At 41.4% G+C, this 18,473-nt stretch overlaps 1 protein-coding gene across 1 annotated transcript in view; it reads right to left on the reverse strand.

Moving 5' to 3' along the window:
* fat2 (FAT atypical cadherin 2) overlaps positions 1 to 16,776 on the reverse strand; it is a 70,135-nt gene extending 53,359 nt beyond the window's left edge. Inside the window, exons 1-2 of the mRNA XM_020594009.1 lie at positions 16,548 to 16,776; positions 748 to 4,013 (exon numbers count right to left, since the gene is read on the reverse strand). Of these exons, the coding sequence (XP_020449665.1) occupies positions 748 to 3,985 (3,238 nt within the window). The 5' untranslated portion in view covers positions 3,986 to 4,013; positions 16,548 to 16,776. The remainder of the gene's footprint in view (positions 1 to 747; positions 4,014 to 16,547) is intronic.
* Between the last annotated feature and the right edge of the window lie 1,697 nt (positions 16,777 to 18,473).

Below are 18,473 nucleotides of genomic sequence, written 5' to 3' on the forward strand. Positions count from 1 at the left end.
CTTGCCCTGATTTTATCTGAGCCTTCAGCAACAGGCAAATGGAATATGCTACGATATGCTATCCTGCACAAACTACCTTTATACAACCCTGCACATGCCTCAGTGCATGAAAACTAATGAGGAAATGTATTGCAGTAAAGATCCTCTGTAACACCATGGTGTAGGTATGTCCTAGTCTTTACTGGGCTATACTGCATTTAAATGATATGCGACACACTAAAATAGCACTGCGTTGCTGGTTTAGTGTTAATGTAGACGTGACCTTTGACAAGGCTAGAGGAGGGTAGTGCTGATCTTCAAGATCTCAATTGAAAAAATCATAAATAAATACACAGTATGTTCACACTGAAGGATCAATCTTGACCTTGGCTTGAGATATGCGGCACAGTTGTGACCACTGGCTGCATGAGCGCTGCTCTGGCTGCCAGGCAGTGAATTTGCTGTGTGTCAGGTCTTTAAAGTTCAACAACAACATGATAACAAATCTTAGTCTTCTATTTCTACTTCTATTAGCTCAGTTAGTCACTCATGTCAAACTAACAGAGTAACACAAATGAGTCACACTACTGTGCATCAACTCCATATTTTAGTTAGCATCAGGCTATACAGGATGGTTTTAAATAAATTCAAAGGAACTGTGATTTTTAAATGACAAGTCTCGAGTGGTTCAATAACAAATAATTTACAATTTTACCATCATTACTACAAACACTACACGAAACCCCCCTAAACCACAGTGTTTATTACCAGTTTCCTCGTCGATGGTGAACACTCCTAGACCAGAGCCTTCATGGATGTGGTACCTGACGACTCCATCTCTACCCAGATCCTTGTCTGAAGCTGTAAGCATCACCACAGATGTCCCCACTGCTGCATCCTCCAGCACGCTGGCTTCATACACAAACTCTGTGAACACAGGCCTGTGGATGTTCTCGTTGACATCTAGAACCTGAATCTCTACAAAGCAAGAGGATGAGAGGGAGCGAGGGAGGCCATGATCAACAGCTCGGACTGTGAGGTTGTAAGATGGCCGCCTCTCAAAGTCTAGCTCTCTTTCAAGGGTCAAGGCACCCGTGGAGGAGTCGAGGTGGAAGATCCCACTCTCTGTGTTCTGAAGGTTGTAGGTGACGAAGGCCCCGCTGCCCAGATCTAAGTCGACACTCTCCACCCAGACAAGGAGAGTACCCACAGGAACATCCTCTGGGACTTTTATTTTGTAAACCTTGGGCACAAATTTGGGTGGATTGTCATTTGTGTCCTGTAAAACCACCACAAGTTCAACCGTGGAGAACAACTGAGGGCCGGGTTTGGCCTGGTCTCTTGCTTCAATCCAGAGGTTGTACTTGGGTGAGGTTTCTCGATCTAAACGGTCCGTCACAGCCACCTCACCGGTCAGCTCGTCAATTCTGAACATGTCAGTAGACGTCAGCAGGGAGTAATGGACATTACCGCTCATATCTGTGTCCGGATCAAATGCACGAGCTGTGAAAACAACAGAGTCCACCTCTGTGTTTTCAGGTACACGTATCACGTACCTAGGCTGATCAAAAACCGGAGCATTGTCATTGACATCTATGACATTCACTGCGAGGAACTTCCATGCAGATGTTTGTGGTGTTCCCAAATCATAAACAGTGATGTTTAAAATGTAGAACTCCTTGCTCTCCCTGTCTAATGGGCAAACTAACTGAAGGCTGCCAGAGAAAGTGTCAATGGAGAAACAACCACCCTCATTCCCACCTGATATGGTGTACACCAGTTTACTATTAAACCCACTGTCATTGTCCTTCGCCTTGAACTGAACAATAGCTGAATTCAGTGGATGGTCCTCTCTGAGGTCAATCGATCCAGGAATGCTCTGGTCAAATCTGGGGGAATGTCGGTTGGTGATGTGAATGTCGGAGAACATGTCTTCCTCTTGACCAGTTAAACTTGGTTTGATTGACTCTATTAGTTTATCGGTCAGCTGTTTGTAAATGCCCGTTTCCTGGCAGTGGAGTGTTGCCTCGTCACCTCTGTTAGTGACAGTTATCCTGACGACAGAGGCTTCAGAATGATGTTTGCCATCTGTAGCTACAACTCTCAAAGTGAACGAACCTGCTCGCAGCGGAATCGGTTGCTTAAGGGTGACTGCTCCCGACAACAAGTTAATTCCAAAAACCTGGAGTTCGTTCCCAGACTGGATGACATACCTCAGCTGCTGCAGCTCATCTACATCAATGGCTGACAGCTCAGCGACTGTGCGCCCCACGGGTAAGTCTAGAGGTACGGTGGCATTGCAGCCCACTCTCTCAAACAAAGGGATGTTATCATTGATGTTGTTCAGGGTTATTGTCACAGGGCATTCGCTGACTTGGCTGAAGGGGCTGCCGCTGTCAGAAGCCCACACTCTCAGGTGGTAGCGCCGTTTCATCAGCTCATAGTCCAGGTGCTCAGAGGTTGAGATGACACCTGTGAATGGGTCTATTGTGAAAGGCAGGGGGCCTGAATTTGCAATAGAATAAGTCACAAATCCATTTTTGCCTTTATCTGCATCTGTGGCTGCTACTTTCAAAACACTGCTGCCAACAGGGGTGTTTTCATCCAGTGTAGCCTGATAGGAGGTGCGTGTGAACTGTGGGCTGTTGTCATTTTCATCCATTATTTTAACCACTAAGTGAGTCTCAGCTTCACCATGATTAGCCACTACATCAAACTCGTATCGATCTTTTTTCTCATAGTCAAATCTCTCTGTGGTTATGATAATCCCAGTTTGGGGATTAATCCTGAAATTAGAGCTGTGTGGATTATTTTTGATACTAAAGGTAACATTATAGGGAACCGAGGTCACAGAAACATTAATTACATGAGTTTTAGGGGGTGAAAACTCACTCAGAGTGACAGTGTAGGTGTCTTCCAAAAATGCAAGCGGGCTGTAGTGATGTGCCGGAACATGGGTTTGTATAACTGGAGAAAGCAAACTCGGGAAGCTCCTGTCTTTAGCTTGGAGAGACAAATTCAGCCCAGCAGGAGTTTGAGACCAAATAATCCTTTTTGTAGAGATCACCTGGAAGTCACTGCCCTGAACACCTAAGGGGATAATCTCAAAAGACTTGTGGGGATCCCCTCCAACAATACTAAGGGATTCCACAGGCTTAACCCCTGCCTCCACGTGGACACTGATGGTTATTTTGCCATCTGTAGAGACTGTCGGTTTGGGTGGAGATAAGATAACTGGAGATCTTGCAGATGTCTTTTGTATGTTTACAGTGACTCTGGCAACATTACCAAATTTCTGCACACCAGATATCTTCTTTGTTCTGTCCTCTGCTAAAACAGTAAGGTCGTATGTCTTCGAGCGGGTGTGATTGAGCCTCTTGACAAGATAGACTGTGCCTGAGAAGGGGTCGACAACAAAAGGATGGGCTCTGCTGGTGAAAGAGTAATAAAACTTAGCATTGCTCCCAGTGTCAGCATCTGTAGCGCTAACCCTGACCACACTTGACTGAAGTGGTGCGTCTTCCCTGATGGCCACATTGTATGAGGCAGGATAAAAGAGAGGCTTTAGGTCGTTGGTGTCAAGTACCTGAATAAACACCTTTGTCTTAGCCTGGAAATTAGAAGTGCTTTCAGTTGCCTCCACAGTGAGAGTGTAAGTGTCTCTGACCTCCCTGTTAAGGAGAGCTGAGTTACCGCTGCGTGTTTTGATCCTGAGAAAGCAGAAATCCCCAACTCTGACTGCCTCTGCTTGGAAAAGTCCATCCTCATCACCTGAGACTACATCATATTTGATGTCCCAGAGCAGATCTGTCACTTCAGTGCCCATTTTCACTGGTGTCTCAACGTACGTCCGCGGGGCAGAGTTCTCATTGATGCTGGTGTTGTAAAGATGGTGTGTAAACCTCAGAGGTGAGCTATCTATTCCTTTTCCCATACTCCCCTGATATCTCACCAAGTGCAGGAGGACTGCTGCTAGAGTGAGGAGAGTTGTTCCTGAATTTGCCATCTTTAAAACCTCCCTGAAGACCTCCGATCTGTAAACAGGAAGGAGACAAAAAAGTCAGGTAATATACTATAATGGCATATAATGTATGGCAACAAAAACTCGTACTGCCTGTGTACTACAGGTCTGTGCTGGTGACTGCAGTATTTTTATTAGACGTCCCAGGAGGTATGAGCCACCAAACTGCTGCTTTCATCCCACACAGGTGGATTGATAATCTCTCTTTGATGAGAGAGACCTGGGCAAAACTGGAGCATGGAACGTGGAAAAAAATAGTTAAACACAGACTAACTAATACTGCATTTATACTGTGCATCTAATTAGACTGCTGTTTGTTTTTTATGAGTTATTCCAAATACAGGGTCCATAAAAATAAGTTCTGAATGGATGGATGGATAAACATGGATGATCTGAAATGAATGCATGTGATTCTAACACATAACATTAAAATCTATTTAGTCTGTATTTTACAAATACTAGACTTATTTTCCAATACAAGCACCAGGTGCCATTTTAGGTTTAGTCTCACTTTCATTTTCCTTCAGAGCATTTTTAGTAGTAAGAACATTGTCCTGTCATATTATCAATATCTGCCTAGTCTACATTTTAACCCATGTTTTTCAGACTTCTGTGTTGTAGCTGTGATCTCATGATGTTATCCAAATCCCTAACACCATCACTTTGATTTCAACTCAGAATTTGGTATTAATCAACTACCCTGTTTCCTGTTTGCAGGTTAAGTTTGTCGACCCTCAGAGTGACAACGAAAACAACAAGGAGTGGAGAGATGAGTGAGAAAGTAGTGTTTATATGCAAAATGGGCAATTTTAATCTAATTTTGTAAGAAATGATATAGAGGCCTGTTTGAAAAATACATACGCAACATTTTTTTTTTGGGTGGACATTTTGTACACAGAACAGGAAACTCTGGTTCATGTATTTGGATGAATATAACTGCATAAATGAAGAAAATAGAGTATACAAATAGCAAAACAGGGTTATTACAGTGAAATTTAATGCTTTGAGTGTTTTTTTATACTACAGAACATAATTTAATACCCACTTCATCATCGGTCATAGTCAAAAGATGTGATGGAAAAGCAGCAGCAACAACTACATGGATTACAACTACTCACTAATCACATTTTAAGTGGTAGGCTATATATAACATTAAAATGATATAATAAATGTAATTTATTATCCAGGCCTTGACCTGGAGCAAGAGATTTATGGTTAGATTTTTAAGAAATTATTTCTTTTTAGAGCTGCACAATTAGTTGATTAATCATTTAATCCACTGAAGGACAATTAATCTGCAACTTCATATTTTGGTAATTGATTGTTTTCAACCAAGGGAATCAAATATCTGCTGGTTGTGCCACAAAATGTAAATATTTACTGCATGTTCTGTCCTGTACAACAATAAAAGAAATGGACTGATGGACAAAACAAAAAACAGCAGTGAGTGGAAATATTTGAGATTGTTATAAATGAACAAAAGGACTTGTTTCATATATTCTGGGGGAACTGAATGATACCCTGTCGAAGGCCTTAGACCTGGCTTCAGAGTTCACCCATGGTTGAATGTGCGCCAGATGTGCACGGTCATTCCAGCTTAAATTTCATAACATTCACAACTGACAGCAGAGAGAACCAGAGGGCAGAACGCTTCTGGATGGGCTGTCAGAGAGGTAGTGAAGAGCAATCAGCACAGAATAACCTGCAGGAAAGAAATGCTGCTCCCTGAGGTCAGAGACGACCTGACACATATTCTCCCTCTCGAAGCTTGTTCAGAGAGTTTTATGAAAGGAAACCTAAATCATTTGGCCTCATTCATAGGCCTGTAAAGTCCTGGTGTCTGAAGAAATGCGAATGCCCAAAGATGCAGGCAAAGCATGTCTTATATTGTGCCACAGAGTCGTGAATACCAGTGTCGTAGATCATCTTGCCATTTATTATTTATTGTAGCGGGTCTCCTCGCCATGATGCACTGAATGTTCAGGTCTGTGCCGGGTTTTAGTGGAGGGTGACATTCACCTGACTGATCATCAGATTAACTGCAGATCTTCCTTGGAACTTCAATAAACAAACAAGTACAGATTCGTTTTTTGGTTTACTGATGCAGAGACACAGCTCGGTAAGTGGAAAACTCATCCTGTGGCTTTGGTAACATGACACTATTTTAAAGTTCCTGTAAAGATATTTTCAACCTTCCTCAACATCGTTTCTATTGAGGCCAATTGTTTTAACTATTTCAGCTTTGCATCTGAGAAATCAGCTTCAATCTGGCAGCATGAATCAGGGTTACACTTTCAAATGCAGCTTAGATTTTTAAAGAGTGTAATAATTAGCATGTGATGCAAATTTAAGCTCTATGATCAAAAAGGATGTTGCTATTAAAATGTACACTGGGAGTTGTAGGTAAATTCTTTCCTTACATTTTATGCACACAGGCTTCTGTGTTCAAGTTCATTGCAAAAACTACTTTTATTCAAGCTGGCAATGTGAAAGCCTCAAACATGAACTTTAGAGTAAAACCGTCTTAAAATACCTATAATGAACAATTCTGAGCCACTGTTGAACATTATCAAATTTTTGTGCAGCTCCTTCAACTGCATGACATGATTTTAATGAAACTTTTACCAAAACATTTTATTTACAGTAGCACATGTACAACGAGCAAGACACAAACTGTACACCACAATAAGAATACACACCAAACCAACTGGCATTACAGTGTTAATTAAAGGTGGATCAACCATCAAAAACTGAAGTAAATAAACTGAACATTTGTCTTATGGAAAGAAATTTCAGATGACACCGTGCTCTCTGTAAATTGGAAGGATTAGAGCATCCGACACTATCTGGCAACGCCACAAGTCAAAGATGAAATACAAACAGGCTGAAACAAAGGTAAATCAGCAGAAAAGGCTTTTAGTGTGCAACCAGGGAAGGGTGATTAAAGTAGAAGATAAGGATGGATCACACTCTGATTTATTTTATTTAAAACTAATGAACGCTGTGCTAGACATGAGATGAATCCCACAAATCAACATTATTTGCCTCATCGTCACATGGTCACATCTAAACATATTAGTTACTGTGGCAGTGTAACTCTGTACCTCACTACAAAACCTGATCAATGCATCAATTTAGTATCTAAAATAATATGAAGTCTGGTTGAATACAGCCATATCCATTTTCTTTTCCTGATTTGAAAAGTTGTTTCTACAACATCAGTCACCGCTACAGCTGCGTTCGTGAAATTCAACACTATTGTTCAAATGCTTCTTGCGATTCTGTTGCAAAGTGACATGTCAGTCAGTTTCTCTGGGATCGACTGAACCTTAAGTTGAGACCGACAGGAAACAGTGATGTTTTCATCCAAAGCTTCAATGCTGCAGGCCAGAAACCTCAGGCCATCCCTACTGCTGCTGGGGTCAGCTCTTACACCCACACACACACACACACACACACACACACACCCCTCCCCTCCCAGTCTATGTTCCAGGTATCAACCTGCTGCCACATGTCCAGATTCAGCTCCCTAGATCACATTTCACCACCACCCCTATGACCCCCAGCACAGACAGGAGAGAGTGTATGCAGGTTTTCGTGCTCCTCTTCATTACCGTGTCAGTGTGAACCTGACGGAGGCATTCCTCTACAGCCACAGACAGTTCTCAACACAAATCTCTTCCATGTTTGCTGGTTCCGCTGCAGGCCGAGGCCACATGAGAACTGTGCTTTATGCTTCCCATAAAGTGCTAATGTGCAAACTCTTCTCTGTTCCATATATGTAAATCAAATATCTTTGTGTTTCTCAGTTGCAAACCATAAATGTGGTTATGTGTGATGGGAATTTGTGGAGCAGTAAGGATGCAATGAATCAAAAGAGTAACCCAGGTTAATCAGTAACAATAAAGTTTAGTTGCAGCTCTTGTAACGTCTCTTCTTAGCCTCATCCGATACTTAGTCTTACCCACATACTGCTTTTAACCACATGGAGCTTTTCACTCAGCGCACAGGTAATCGACCATTTCCTCTGTGAGGACTGTTGCAACACAGACAAGTTGAATCATGGATCCATACAGCTACCAATCTGGCTTCATAGCCCTGTGGTGTTTTGTAATGAGAGGGCGGGAAACGTGGTTTGATCTTAAAGCACCAACAGCACACAACAGGCCCTGCCAGGCCCAGTGGCATATGGGTAATTATCGCCATATGTGTGTACAAAGGTTCTTCAGCAGTAAATTGTGGTAAAATACAAATAGCAGAAAGTGGCTTTACAAGGGAATTAAAAGATTTCAGGATTTTCTTGTTTCACTGAAAACTAGACAGCATTACCCCCACACCCCCACACCCCCACACCCCACCCTTCAATCGCCCTCTTTGCATCAGTCTGTTTCCTGGTTTCTGTGAAGCGGTTACGCCCCCATTCTCCAAAAGAAAAAGCTGAAACGGGATTCAGCTGAAATATAATATGAGTAATTACATCAAGGTGCTGCTTTAAATGGAGGCATTTAAAAGGAATCACAAGAAACCAGATGGACTGAGCTCCTTGTCTGTAAATAGAAATATGGTTTTATTTTTCTGTCAAGCAGACTTTTTATCTGTTTGCAGTAACCCAAGCTACAGAAATGAGTACTGTCCCTTTTGAGCTCTCTATACACACAGTGCACTTTAACCTCACCTGCTTAACATGTATAAACAGTATATAAAGAATTACAAATGGTTTATAACACTATAACACACTACAGTGAAGTTTGAAGCAGATTTAATAGTATTTTAAGTGTGTATTCATGTATTTGTCAACAAAAAATGTTTGTGAAGTATCAGGTGTTGCCCTTTAACCTCATCTGCCTGTCCTGGCCTAGTAGTGACAATGTGAATAAGTTGTCTTCCTCTTTAAAATAAACTTGCTTTCAGAGTATTTTCATCTCTCACTTGCATAATTGCAAAATTCAATTTTCTCCCCATCCATAAAAATTCATCTATAGTCTGTAGCTGGTTGCAGTCAAACACCGTAATGAGTCTGTGCTGCATGCGGTGCCTTTACGTGGTGTCAGCCTGTGAAGTGCTTGCTCTTGTTTGATGGTTGGAAAACAAAAAGCACCCCTAATTGTTGACAACAAAACATGTCATGTTTCATTTCTTCCTTTAGACTCTCAGTAAAATAACCTGAAAATGTCCAGATCTGACATCTAAGCGCTCCAACATGGTGGAACAGCAGCTGGTCCCCTTCAGATCGAAGGTTGAGCCCCGTTGAGGGCAACGCACCGGCGCCATGTGGCATGCATCAAAACACCCACACCTATTAATTTCTGTGCAAGCCCACACGCACGTTGTCACGTCATATCTTCCTGGTGTGAAAAGAATGAAATACTTTATCCTTATCCTAACAACAACCAGAAGGCCACAGCTAGCTGTAGGAGACTGGCAAACACATAAAGCAAATAAAGGTTTAAGTTTCTTGGATTTTAAGACAAAGGGTAGACAGATGATGATCAACCTGCTGCCACATGTCCAGATTCAGCTCCCTAGATCACATTTCACCACCACCCCTATGACCCCCAGCACAGACAGGAGAGAGTGTATGCAGGTTTTCGTGCTCCTCTTCATTACCGTGTCAGTGTGAACCTGACGGAGGCATTCCTCTACAGCCACAGACAGTTTTCAACACAAATCTCTTCCACGTTTGCTGGTTCCGCTGCAGGCCGAGGCCACATGAGAACTGTGCTTTATGCTTCCCATAAAGTGCTAATGTGCAAACTCTTCTCTGTTCCATATATGTAAATCAAATATCCTTGTGTTTCTCAGTTGCAAACCATAAATGTGGTTATGTGTGATGGGAATTTGTGGAGCAGTAAGGATGCAATGAATCAAAAGAGTAACCCAGGTTAATCAGTAACAATAAAGTTTAGTTGCAGCTCTTGTAACGTCTCTTCTTAGCCTCATCCGATACTTAGTCTTACCCACATACTGCTTTTAACCACATGGAGCTTTTCACTCAGCGCACAGGTAATCGACCATTTCCTCTGTGAGGACTGTTGCAACACAGACAAGTTGAATCATGGATCCATACAGCTACCAATCTGGCTTCATAGCCCTGTGGTGTTTTGTAATGAGAGGGCGGGAAACGTGGTTTGATCTTAAAGCACCAACAGCACACAACAGGCCCTGCCAGGCCCAGTGGCATATGGGTAATTATCGCCATATGTGTGTACAAAGGTTCTTCAGCAGTAAATTGTGGTAAAATACAAATAGCAGAAAGTGGCTTTACAAGGGAATTAAAAGATTTCAGGATTTTCTTGTTTCACTGAAAACTAGAAAACATTACCCCCACACCCCCACACCCCCACACCCCACCCTTCAATCGCCCTCTTTGCATCAGTCTGTTTCCTGGTTTCTGTGAAGCGGTTACGCCCCCATTCTCCAAAAGAAAAAGCTGAAACGGGATTCAGCTGAAATATAATATGAGTAATTACATCAAGGTGCTGCTTTAAATGGAGGCATTTAAAAGGAATCACAAGAAACCAGATGGACTGAGCTCCTTGTCTGTAAATAGAAATATGGTTTTATTTTTCTGTCAAGCAGACTTTTTATCTGTTTGCAGTAACCCAAGCTACAGAAATGAGTACTGTCCCTTTTGAGCTCTCTATACACACAGTGCACTTTAACCTCACCTGCTTAACATGTATAAACAGTATATAAAGAATTACAAATGGTTTATAACACTATAACACACTACAGTGAAGTTTGAAGCAGATTTAATAGTATTTTAAGTGTGTATTCATGTATTTGTCAACAAAAAATGTCTGTGAAGTATCAGGTGTTGCCCTTTAACCTCATCTGCCTGTCCTGGCCTAGTAGTGACAATGTGAATAAGTTGTCTTCCTCTTTAAAATAAACTTGCTTTCAGAGTATTTTCATCTCTCACTTGCATAATTGCAAAATTCAATTTTCTCCCCATCCATAAAAATTCATCTATAGTCTGTAGCTGGTTGCAGTCAAACACCGTAATGAGTCTGTGCTGCATGCGGTGCCTTTACGTGGTGTCAGCCTGTGAAGTGCTTGCTCTTGTTTGATGGTTGGAAAACAAAAAGCACCCCTAATTGTTGACAACAAAACATGTCATGTTTCATTTCTTCCTTTAGACTCTCAGTAAAATAACCTGAAAATGTCCAGATCTGACATCTAAGCGCTCCAACATGGTGGAACAGCAGCTGGTCCCCTTCAGATCGAAGGTTGAGCCCCGTTGAGGGCAACGCACCGGCGCCATGTGGCATGCATCAAAACACCCACACCTATTAATTTCTGTGCAAGCCCACACGCACGTTGTCACGTCATATCTTCCTGGTGTGAAAAGAATGAAATACTTTATCCTTATCCTAACAACAACCAGAAGGCCACAGCTAGCTGTAGGAGACTGGCAAACACATAAAGCAAATAAAGGTTTAAGCTTCTTGGATGTTAAGACAAAGGGTAGACAGATGATCGAATTCTTATAATACTAATACAAATATAAGGTATCAAACTACAGTATCATTGTAGCCAAGATAAAATACAGCTAATAATTAAACGCTGATGCTTTAGTCAGCTATAGGGCATGCTGACTTTGACACAACATGGGTCTGAAGGCTTCTAGGAACCTACACATTATAATCCCTTCTAAACCCTACATGGCTGGAATGGTTCAGTTGTCAGCAGTTACTTCAGTCGCCTGCTGTCTAGAACATCTTGCCTTATCCTCTGCACAACGTGAGGTCTTAATGTCCTGGTGTCTTTTTTCCCCTTACACACCCGTTGAGGGATTAAAGGCCATTACATTATGTCATGCCTGACAACACACTGGAAAAGACTAGATGTGTCATTAAGATATTCATGCCTTTGTTTTAGTTTTGCTTTTGGTTCAGGGCAGGTGCTTTTATTGTTGGGTTAGAAAACTTGCTGATAATCAGCTCTGTAGGATCTCCACTGAGAATTCACTGCACCTTACTGACCAGCGTTGGAACAATCAGCAGCCTAAGGGGCAAGTGTGACGACATGAACGCTCTCAAAACTCCTGAACGTGGGGGAACCACAATGAAACTATTTTACAAGAAACACTGAACTCTTCTTTTCAAATTCATGCCTAAACATGATTTTGTTGACAGTTTAGGAGAAAATTAAAGCTGTACTTGTTACTATTGTAGCAACCAGTACTACTGTTTGGCAAACACACAGGCTGTTCACCAACTCTGCAGCTTCACCCCACTCTAGAACCCAGTCATGCAGGCTGTGATGTTAGCAAACTGTCCAAGGGTACAACGCTTCTGGCAAGAGACAATACAAACTGTCTATCCTGACAAAAGTGAACCTTCCCATGGTACAAAGGCCGTCACATCCTCATCCATACTGTCCCTGCTCTGCGCCGTGGGAGGGGCCTGGTGCTGCCAAGCCCCCGCACACACAAACACACACAGGTGAGGAGTAAAGTGTCATAGACAATGGGAATATTCAGGGCAGGATTCTGTTGGACAGTTGAAGCTGTGTGTGTTTTTCTAACCTGTAAGATGTTCTTCTGTATGTTGTAAATGCGACTGTTGTGTGTTTACCATGTGTATGTCAAGCTACATGGAGCTTGACATACACATGACAATTATCTTACTGTGCACCAGGCCATGCGAATGCTAACGTAGCTCTTTTACTATAAATCTATCACTGTTACTATGTTTACATAGCAGCTACCAGCGTGATATGGCATCACCATGTTTATTGTTAAGCACACAAGTTAACAGTGAGGTGTGAATGGGGCAGATATGGTGATTTGCCTGACTTAAGGCTGTGTAGCTGTGCTTGTGCATCACAACGGTAAGCTGAACCAAATACTGGGCAGTGTTGTTACTGTATTATGGTTAGAGGTACAGTACTACTGCTGCACAGGTTAATCTTACTTCCCAGGGCTGTTTAGTCATTCATGTTGTATTGTGTAATCTACTAAATGTTTGAATCACTGAGGCAAAGTTAAACCATAAATTGTACTTATGTCTGTTTCAGAACCACCTCCTGAAAGTGCATGCTAGCTTTGTGGCAGGGATAATTAAAGTGTTCAGAACTTCACTGGCATCTACTCGTATTTCTAATCAAACACACTGCAGTGTGACAGCAGTTAACCATGCTTAGAGAGAGGGGCACTGCACATCACCACAACACCATCATCTTCTTAATGACTCCCCTGAACCTTTACTCTGCTAAGCAACTCTTAAGATATCGCTAGGGGGACTGTCAGCAGCCAGAAAGCTTATTGCTCAATCCTGGATTTTCCACACAACTTGATGGCATAGTCATGGTGTAACGAGTTATTAGAGCTCCTATATCAGGAACCTTCAGTCACAACGACAAATGCATCCTCCCCTGAAACAACTGGGTTCTGGATGGACAGGATAAGCTCAGTAAGAAAGTAAACGTAGGCTTGTGGACCCTTTTAAAAACTCAATAAAAATTGAATTACCAAAAAGAAAAAGAAAAAAAAGCAAACACGGCAGCCCGCCAACAAAAACTGTAACAATTTACACAACTTCCCATCAATCCTGGTGAAAGAGGCAAAGAAAATAATTATGAGCACAAAACTGTGAGAAGCTCGTAAATTCATACAGACGACTTTTTTTAAATAGAAGAACTGCAAACACACCTTTCTCTGGATTTTCCTGTTTGGTCACACGGTGACCAGTGAGCTAAACTTCACGTTGCATCTGAGTAGAGTAAGACCCTGAAAACACTGCTTTTGTTTATTCAAATGAGAAATTGATGATTGATCCTGAAGTCACACCAAAAACCTGAACTGATTCTTGAGACCCTTAGTGATGACATGTCAGTGTTGTTTAACACCTCGATGACTCTGACCTTTGACCTGAGGTCATGATCATTTTTCTGTTCTCATTCAGGTCCTGATGGGCTACATTATTACTGGGACAACATCACTACATTTCAGACAACAATAGCATCCGAAGTTTGAATTCTAAGCCAGAGAGGCTTTTTTTTTTTAACTCAGCTTTTCACACAGCACTCCTTACACTAAATCCAAGTTTTGTCTGATCTAATCTGGATCTGGGAATCAAAGCTTGTCTTTGTTATAGTCTCTTCTTTAAAAAAACCAGTCACTGAAAACTAAGCCGTTAATTCTTGCAGAACGTCCTCAGCAGCTAACACCTTCACAGGAGTCTAGTTTCAGACCAGATCACCTGGATTATGTGAGGGTGAGTTTACAGTCCTATCCCCTAGTCTGGAAGGGTGCAGCCTCCGACCTCACCACTCTCACTCCCACAGCATGAAGCCGGAACATGGACGCTTTAAACTAGAGCTGAGTGGGTACATTGGAATGAACTAACAGCCTTGTGTTGTTCTGGCCTGGGGGTACTTAACCCTATCAGGACCACAGAGCACCCTGTTGAAACTCAGATGCCCCAGGAACACAGACTGTGTCTATCTTAAATAAATTAAATTAAAATGTTCGATATTCAGCAGCTGGAACAAAATGAGCAAGCACATATTCTAATGTTTGAGGTTTGACTTTGGCTTTCAGTATTTCATGCCTCACACTGTTGATTTAACTATATTCTAATGTTCTATGGGGCAGTGTGTGTGTTGGATGAGCCATCCTGAGAAACCCTCTGTCATGGTATATGTAAACTTTTATCACATATATGATAAATGTTGCAATATTGAAAGTGCTCTAAAATTAGTCTACATGTAAAATTACTAAAAAAATCTGTTGTTAACCCATCTAGCCAATTAAATATTTCAGGTACTTTGTCACCATTTTTAATTCTCATGTGCATTAGGCACCAAATATTTTAGGTATAAAATTGGAACATCCAGTATTTGATAAATAAAGCTTTGTTTATAGATCACTGGTGCAAAGAATTTACAAATATACAACTTCACTTTGACAAGCTCACTTCCACTGATGAGCAACATTGCTCACAATAGACTCATAATGAAAACTACAAATACTAAAGGAAAGATACCTTTGTACGTTCATTGTGCACGATAGTAAAATCGGACAAATTATATATATTATATTTAAAACTTTTTAAACTCCTTTGGCTACAATTTAAGGTGAAAGTAACAAAAACGACCACTCAGGGTGTGTGTAACATTAGACTATTTCACACACCACAATAAGAAAACTGAGCGTTCTCTCATAAATTCTAACCAGTAATGTCAACTTAACATTAAAATAACCAATTTAACCTAAGCATGGTCGATAATTTTAAGACCTATCATAATGGCATTTATGACTTGTACTTCAGATCAGTGGATTTTAGACTTTTTCAGGACTCATCCATTCCCTCCTTCACAGTGGGCAGCTCCATCCCTCCTTCCAGCTAAGACTAGACTTTATGCCTGGTTATCAGCACGGTCACTGCTAAATTACCCATCAGATCATTTTAAAGGCTCTCAGAGCAGAATGAATGGTTTGCATGTGTTTGTAACATTTCAGCATTTCTGAAAGAACCTTAAAAAAACTTTTAGATTTTATCCTACTTTAACAAACTTCTGTGCTGTGTCAGAGATACGGTGCCTGCCCAGGCTGATAAAAAACTATTATTTGGTTAATATAGCTTCAGAAAACCTTCAGATCAACTGATGTTCAGGAAAATTAGTGAACCATTTTGTTTAGTAAACAACCACCTTCACTCAGCTGTCAGTTTATTAAGTACACCAAACTAAAACTCAGTCAGATCCAACAGTTCTGCTCTAACTCCTCCTGGTTGAAGTTGATAATGTTCCGTTTTTGTTCTGACTGTTTCAGAGAGGTGTTAATTCAACTTTATGATCATTTTGGAAGTTTGTGCTGCTGGCAAACTGTACTGCATTATAAAAGTGCTAGTGTTTTTTTAGCCTGGCCTTATTTTCTACTTTTAAGAAAGGAATCTGTCAGTCCTTTAAGTCCATCCTTCACAAATGCCATTATCCATTTCACACTATGTACTGATTGACCAAGTGACAGGACTCACGTTGAGCAACTACATCCCGACCCAAGAGTCAAAGCTTTGGTGTTGCACTGCTGCAAAAATATGACTGAGCAGTATCATTCCACACAGAAGAATCAGCGTTAGAGAAAAAAAATAGGTGACAGGAGCAACTCATTGTCCTTCAAACAAGCATTGACATGTGCCTTAATTGCTGCGCTCTGCCTCTCCTCCTATGCAACTGTCTAAAACAGAGGCTACAAATCCTTCACAAAACTCAAACACTCAGTCTTTTCCCTCTCACTCTGAAATAAAGCACATTGCTTTAGTGATTGGCTCCCATAAATTTCACATTTCTTTTGTCAAGAATAATCACACAAAACACAAAGTTTAATGGAAACCTCTTAAATGCATGATTGTAACTGATAAAAGAGCATAACGTGCAAAAGCCTTCTTCTGTGTTCTGCTTCTAGTGTTTATTTATCATCGTGGTCAGAGTTTAGTAATACTGTAATACTAAATAGTGGCAATAGTGGTGTTATGCTCCACAATAAGCAGGAGTCTGATGTGGAGTAAGGAAGGCATGGTGAGTGACAAGGATAACTCACCTGAGGTCTAGTTAGGCGACTTCCAGGAATATCTGTCCCTTTCCTCCCCTCACACTTGAGAAACTTTAAAAATCCATTGACAGGACAGCCACAGCTGGCGTGCTCCCATGGCGGTTTGGTGTCAAGTCCATGCAAAAGGAAAGAAACACACACAGAGAGTTGTAGGAGTGTGTTTAAACCGCAGCCAACTTCAACCTCAGCGCCTTCAGAGGCTCTGAACCAAAGTGCTGCTGAGACACCTCAACACTCCCTCAGGAGTCCCTTCTCCACCCACTTCTCACACTGTCCCTCCTCTCTATCTGCAACACACACACACACACACACACACACACACACACACACACACACCTTTCATGTGCCCAGATTGTGGGCTGTGCCGCCCACCCCACCCCCGCTTCCCTCAGGCCTTTGGGCCTCGTCCAGGACTGTGCTTCTGGGGTGTGCAGGCATGTGTGTGAGGTCTGTCATTTGATTCAGTACAGAACTTTTAGTGATCTGCTAAATAATCTTTCACATAATAAAAGCAAAAGCTGAACAGAAATGAAAAAGAAAACGCCTAAGTGCAGTTGTATGCAAATGTTTGGCTTATTTTTTATTCCAATTAAAAATACAAGCTGTGCAGCAAAGACATAAAATTAGCAGCTCTTTAAAATAAAATGCACTCTTACTTTTTATTTAATGAACTTAGAAATGGGAAACAAAGAGTAACTGTGACATGTTTCACTATTTTCCTGCAGATCTGTTCGAGTTCTGACTTATTTCTCAGCTGCCTTGGAAACAGTGTATGCAGCTGCAGCTCACGGTATTTACATTTTTTGTATCAATTTATTGATTGCATATTCTATGATTGAAATTAATGACTGAGAAATACCAGTAAGCTTCTTCCCAGGGCCCAAGGTGACATCTTCAAATAGCTTTGTCCAGCCAACAGCCCAAAACCTGAAGACTCAGTCTAGAATGATACAAAACAAAAAAAGGCAGCAAATTTCCATCATCATCAATATTGTTCGGCAAGGTTTTACTTATTTTTTTTTTTGATAATCACCTAATCAATTAAGTATCTTGTTGTTCTGGCTCTAACAGAAACACATTTACAGTGTGTATATTGACAACAACATTTGTTTGGGCATTTAATTTGTTATTAACTAACCACAAGCTGAAGCAATGTCACAGTTTGCTTGTTGCTTTACTGACCAGTCTGGGTGTGACCATGTGACTCAGCAGGCACTAACAGTGGGCTTATTCAAGCCATATCCACCTAACAGACACCAGTAATTAGCTGTGGTGGTTTGTATTTGCAGTAGAAACTTGACGGGCTTTGTGTTGTTGTTGTGTAAACACTACAGAAACTCGCTGCATACAGCCACCGAACCTGTGGCTCTGGGCTTTAACTGAGGATAATGTGGGTGGGCGGTATCTCATGAATAAAAATACTAAGTAATTCCTATCCTATCAACATTTAAAATGACAAAAAGACAGACCTGTGGCACAGCTTACAGTGGCCTCTAAGGGTCAAAACTCTGTTTAGGAGGGTGTAGCAATAGAGAGTAATTCATCACCCTGACAAATACTGGAACAAGGAAGATTAAGAATCTCCTTGTTTTGCCCCTGAGAATATGTGTTGCAATAACAGTTTCTGGTTTTTGGCGCCATCTCCCATCATTAAGCAGATGAAAATTTCCAAGGTGGATTGTTGTGCAGTTAGCCAAATAAAGCCAAATAAACCTGCCAAAGGTGCTGTAGGGTCATTTTTGCAGCAGGGCAAGAGAAATCTTGTTTAACACCACATTTATGTTTATGCCAGATGTACCCTGGAGACCTCGTAGACAATACAGCAGAGGCCTTGTGTTGACTTTGACACCACATCACTGCCAAAATGACATTTGCATTCTCGAATTTCCAGACTGAAATTTCCATATTTGTTGT

This window comes from Monopterus albus, unplaced genomic scaffold (genome assembly GCF_001952655.1).
Source record: "Monopterus albus unplaced genomic scaffold, M_albus_1.0 scaffold21.1, whole genome shotgun sequence".
Lineage (NCBI taxonomy): Eukaryota > Metazoa > Chordata > Actinopteri > Synbranchiformes > Synbranchidae > Monopterus > Monopterus albus.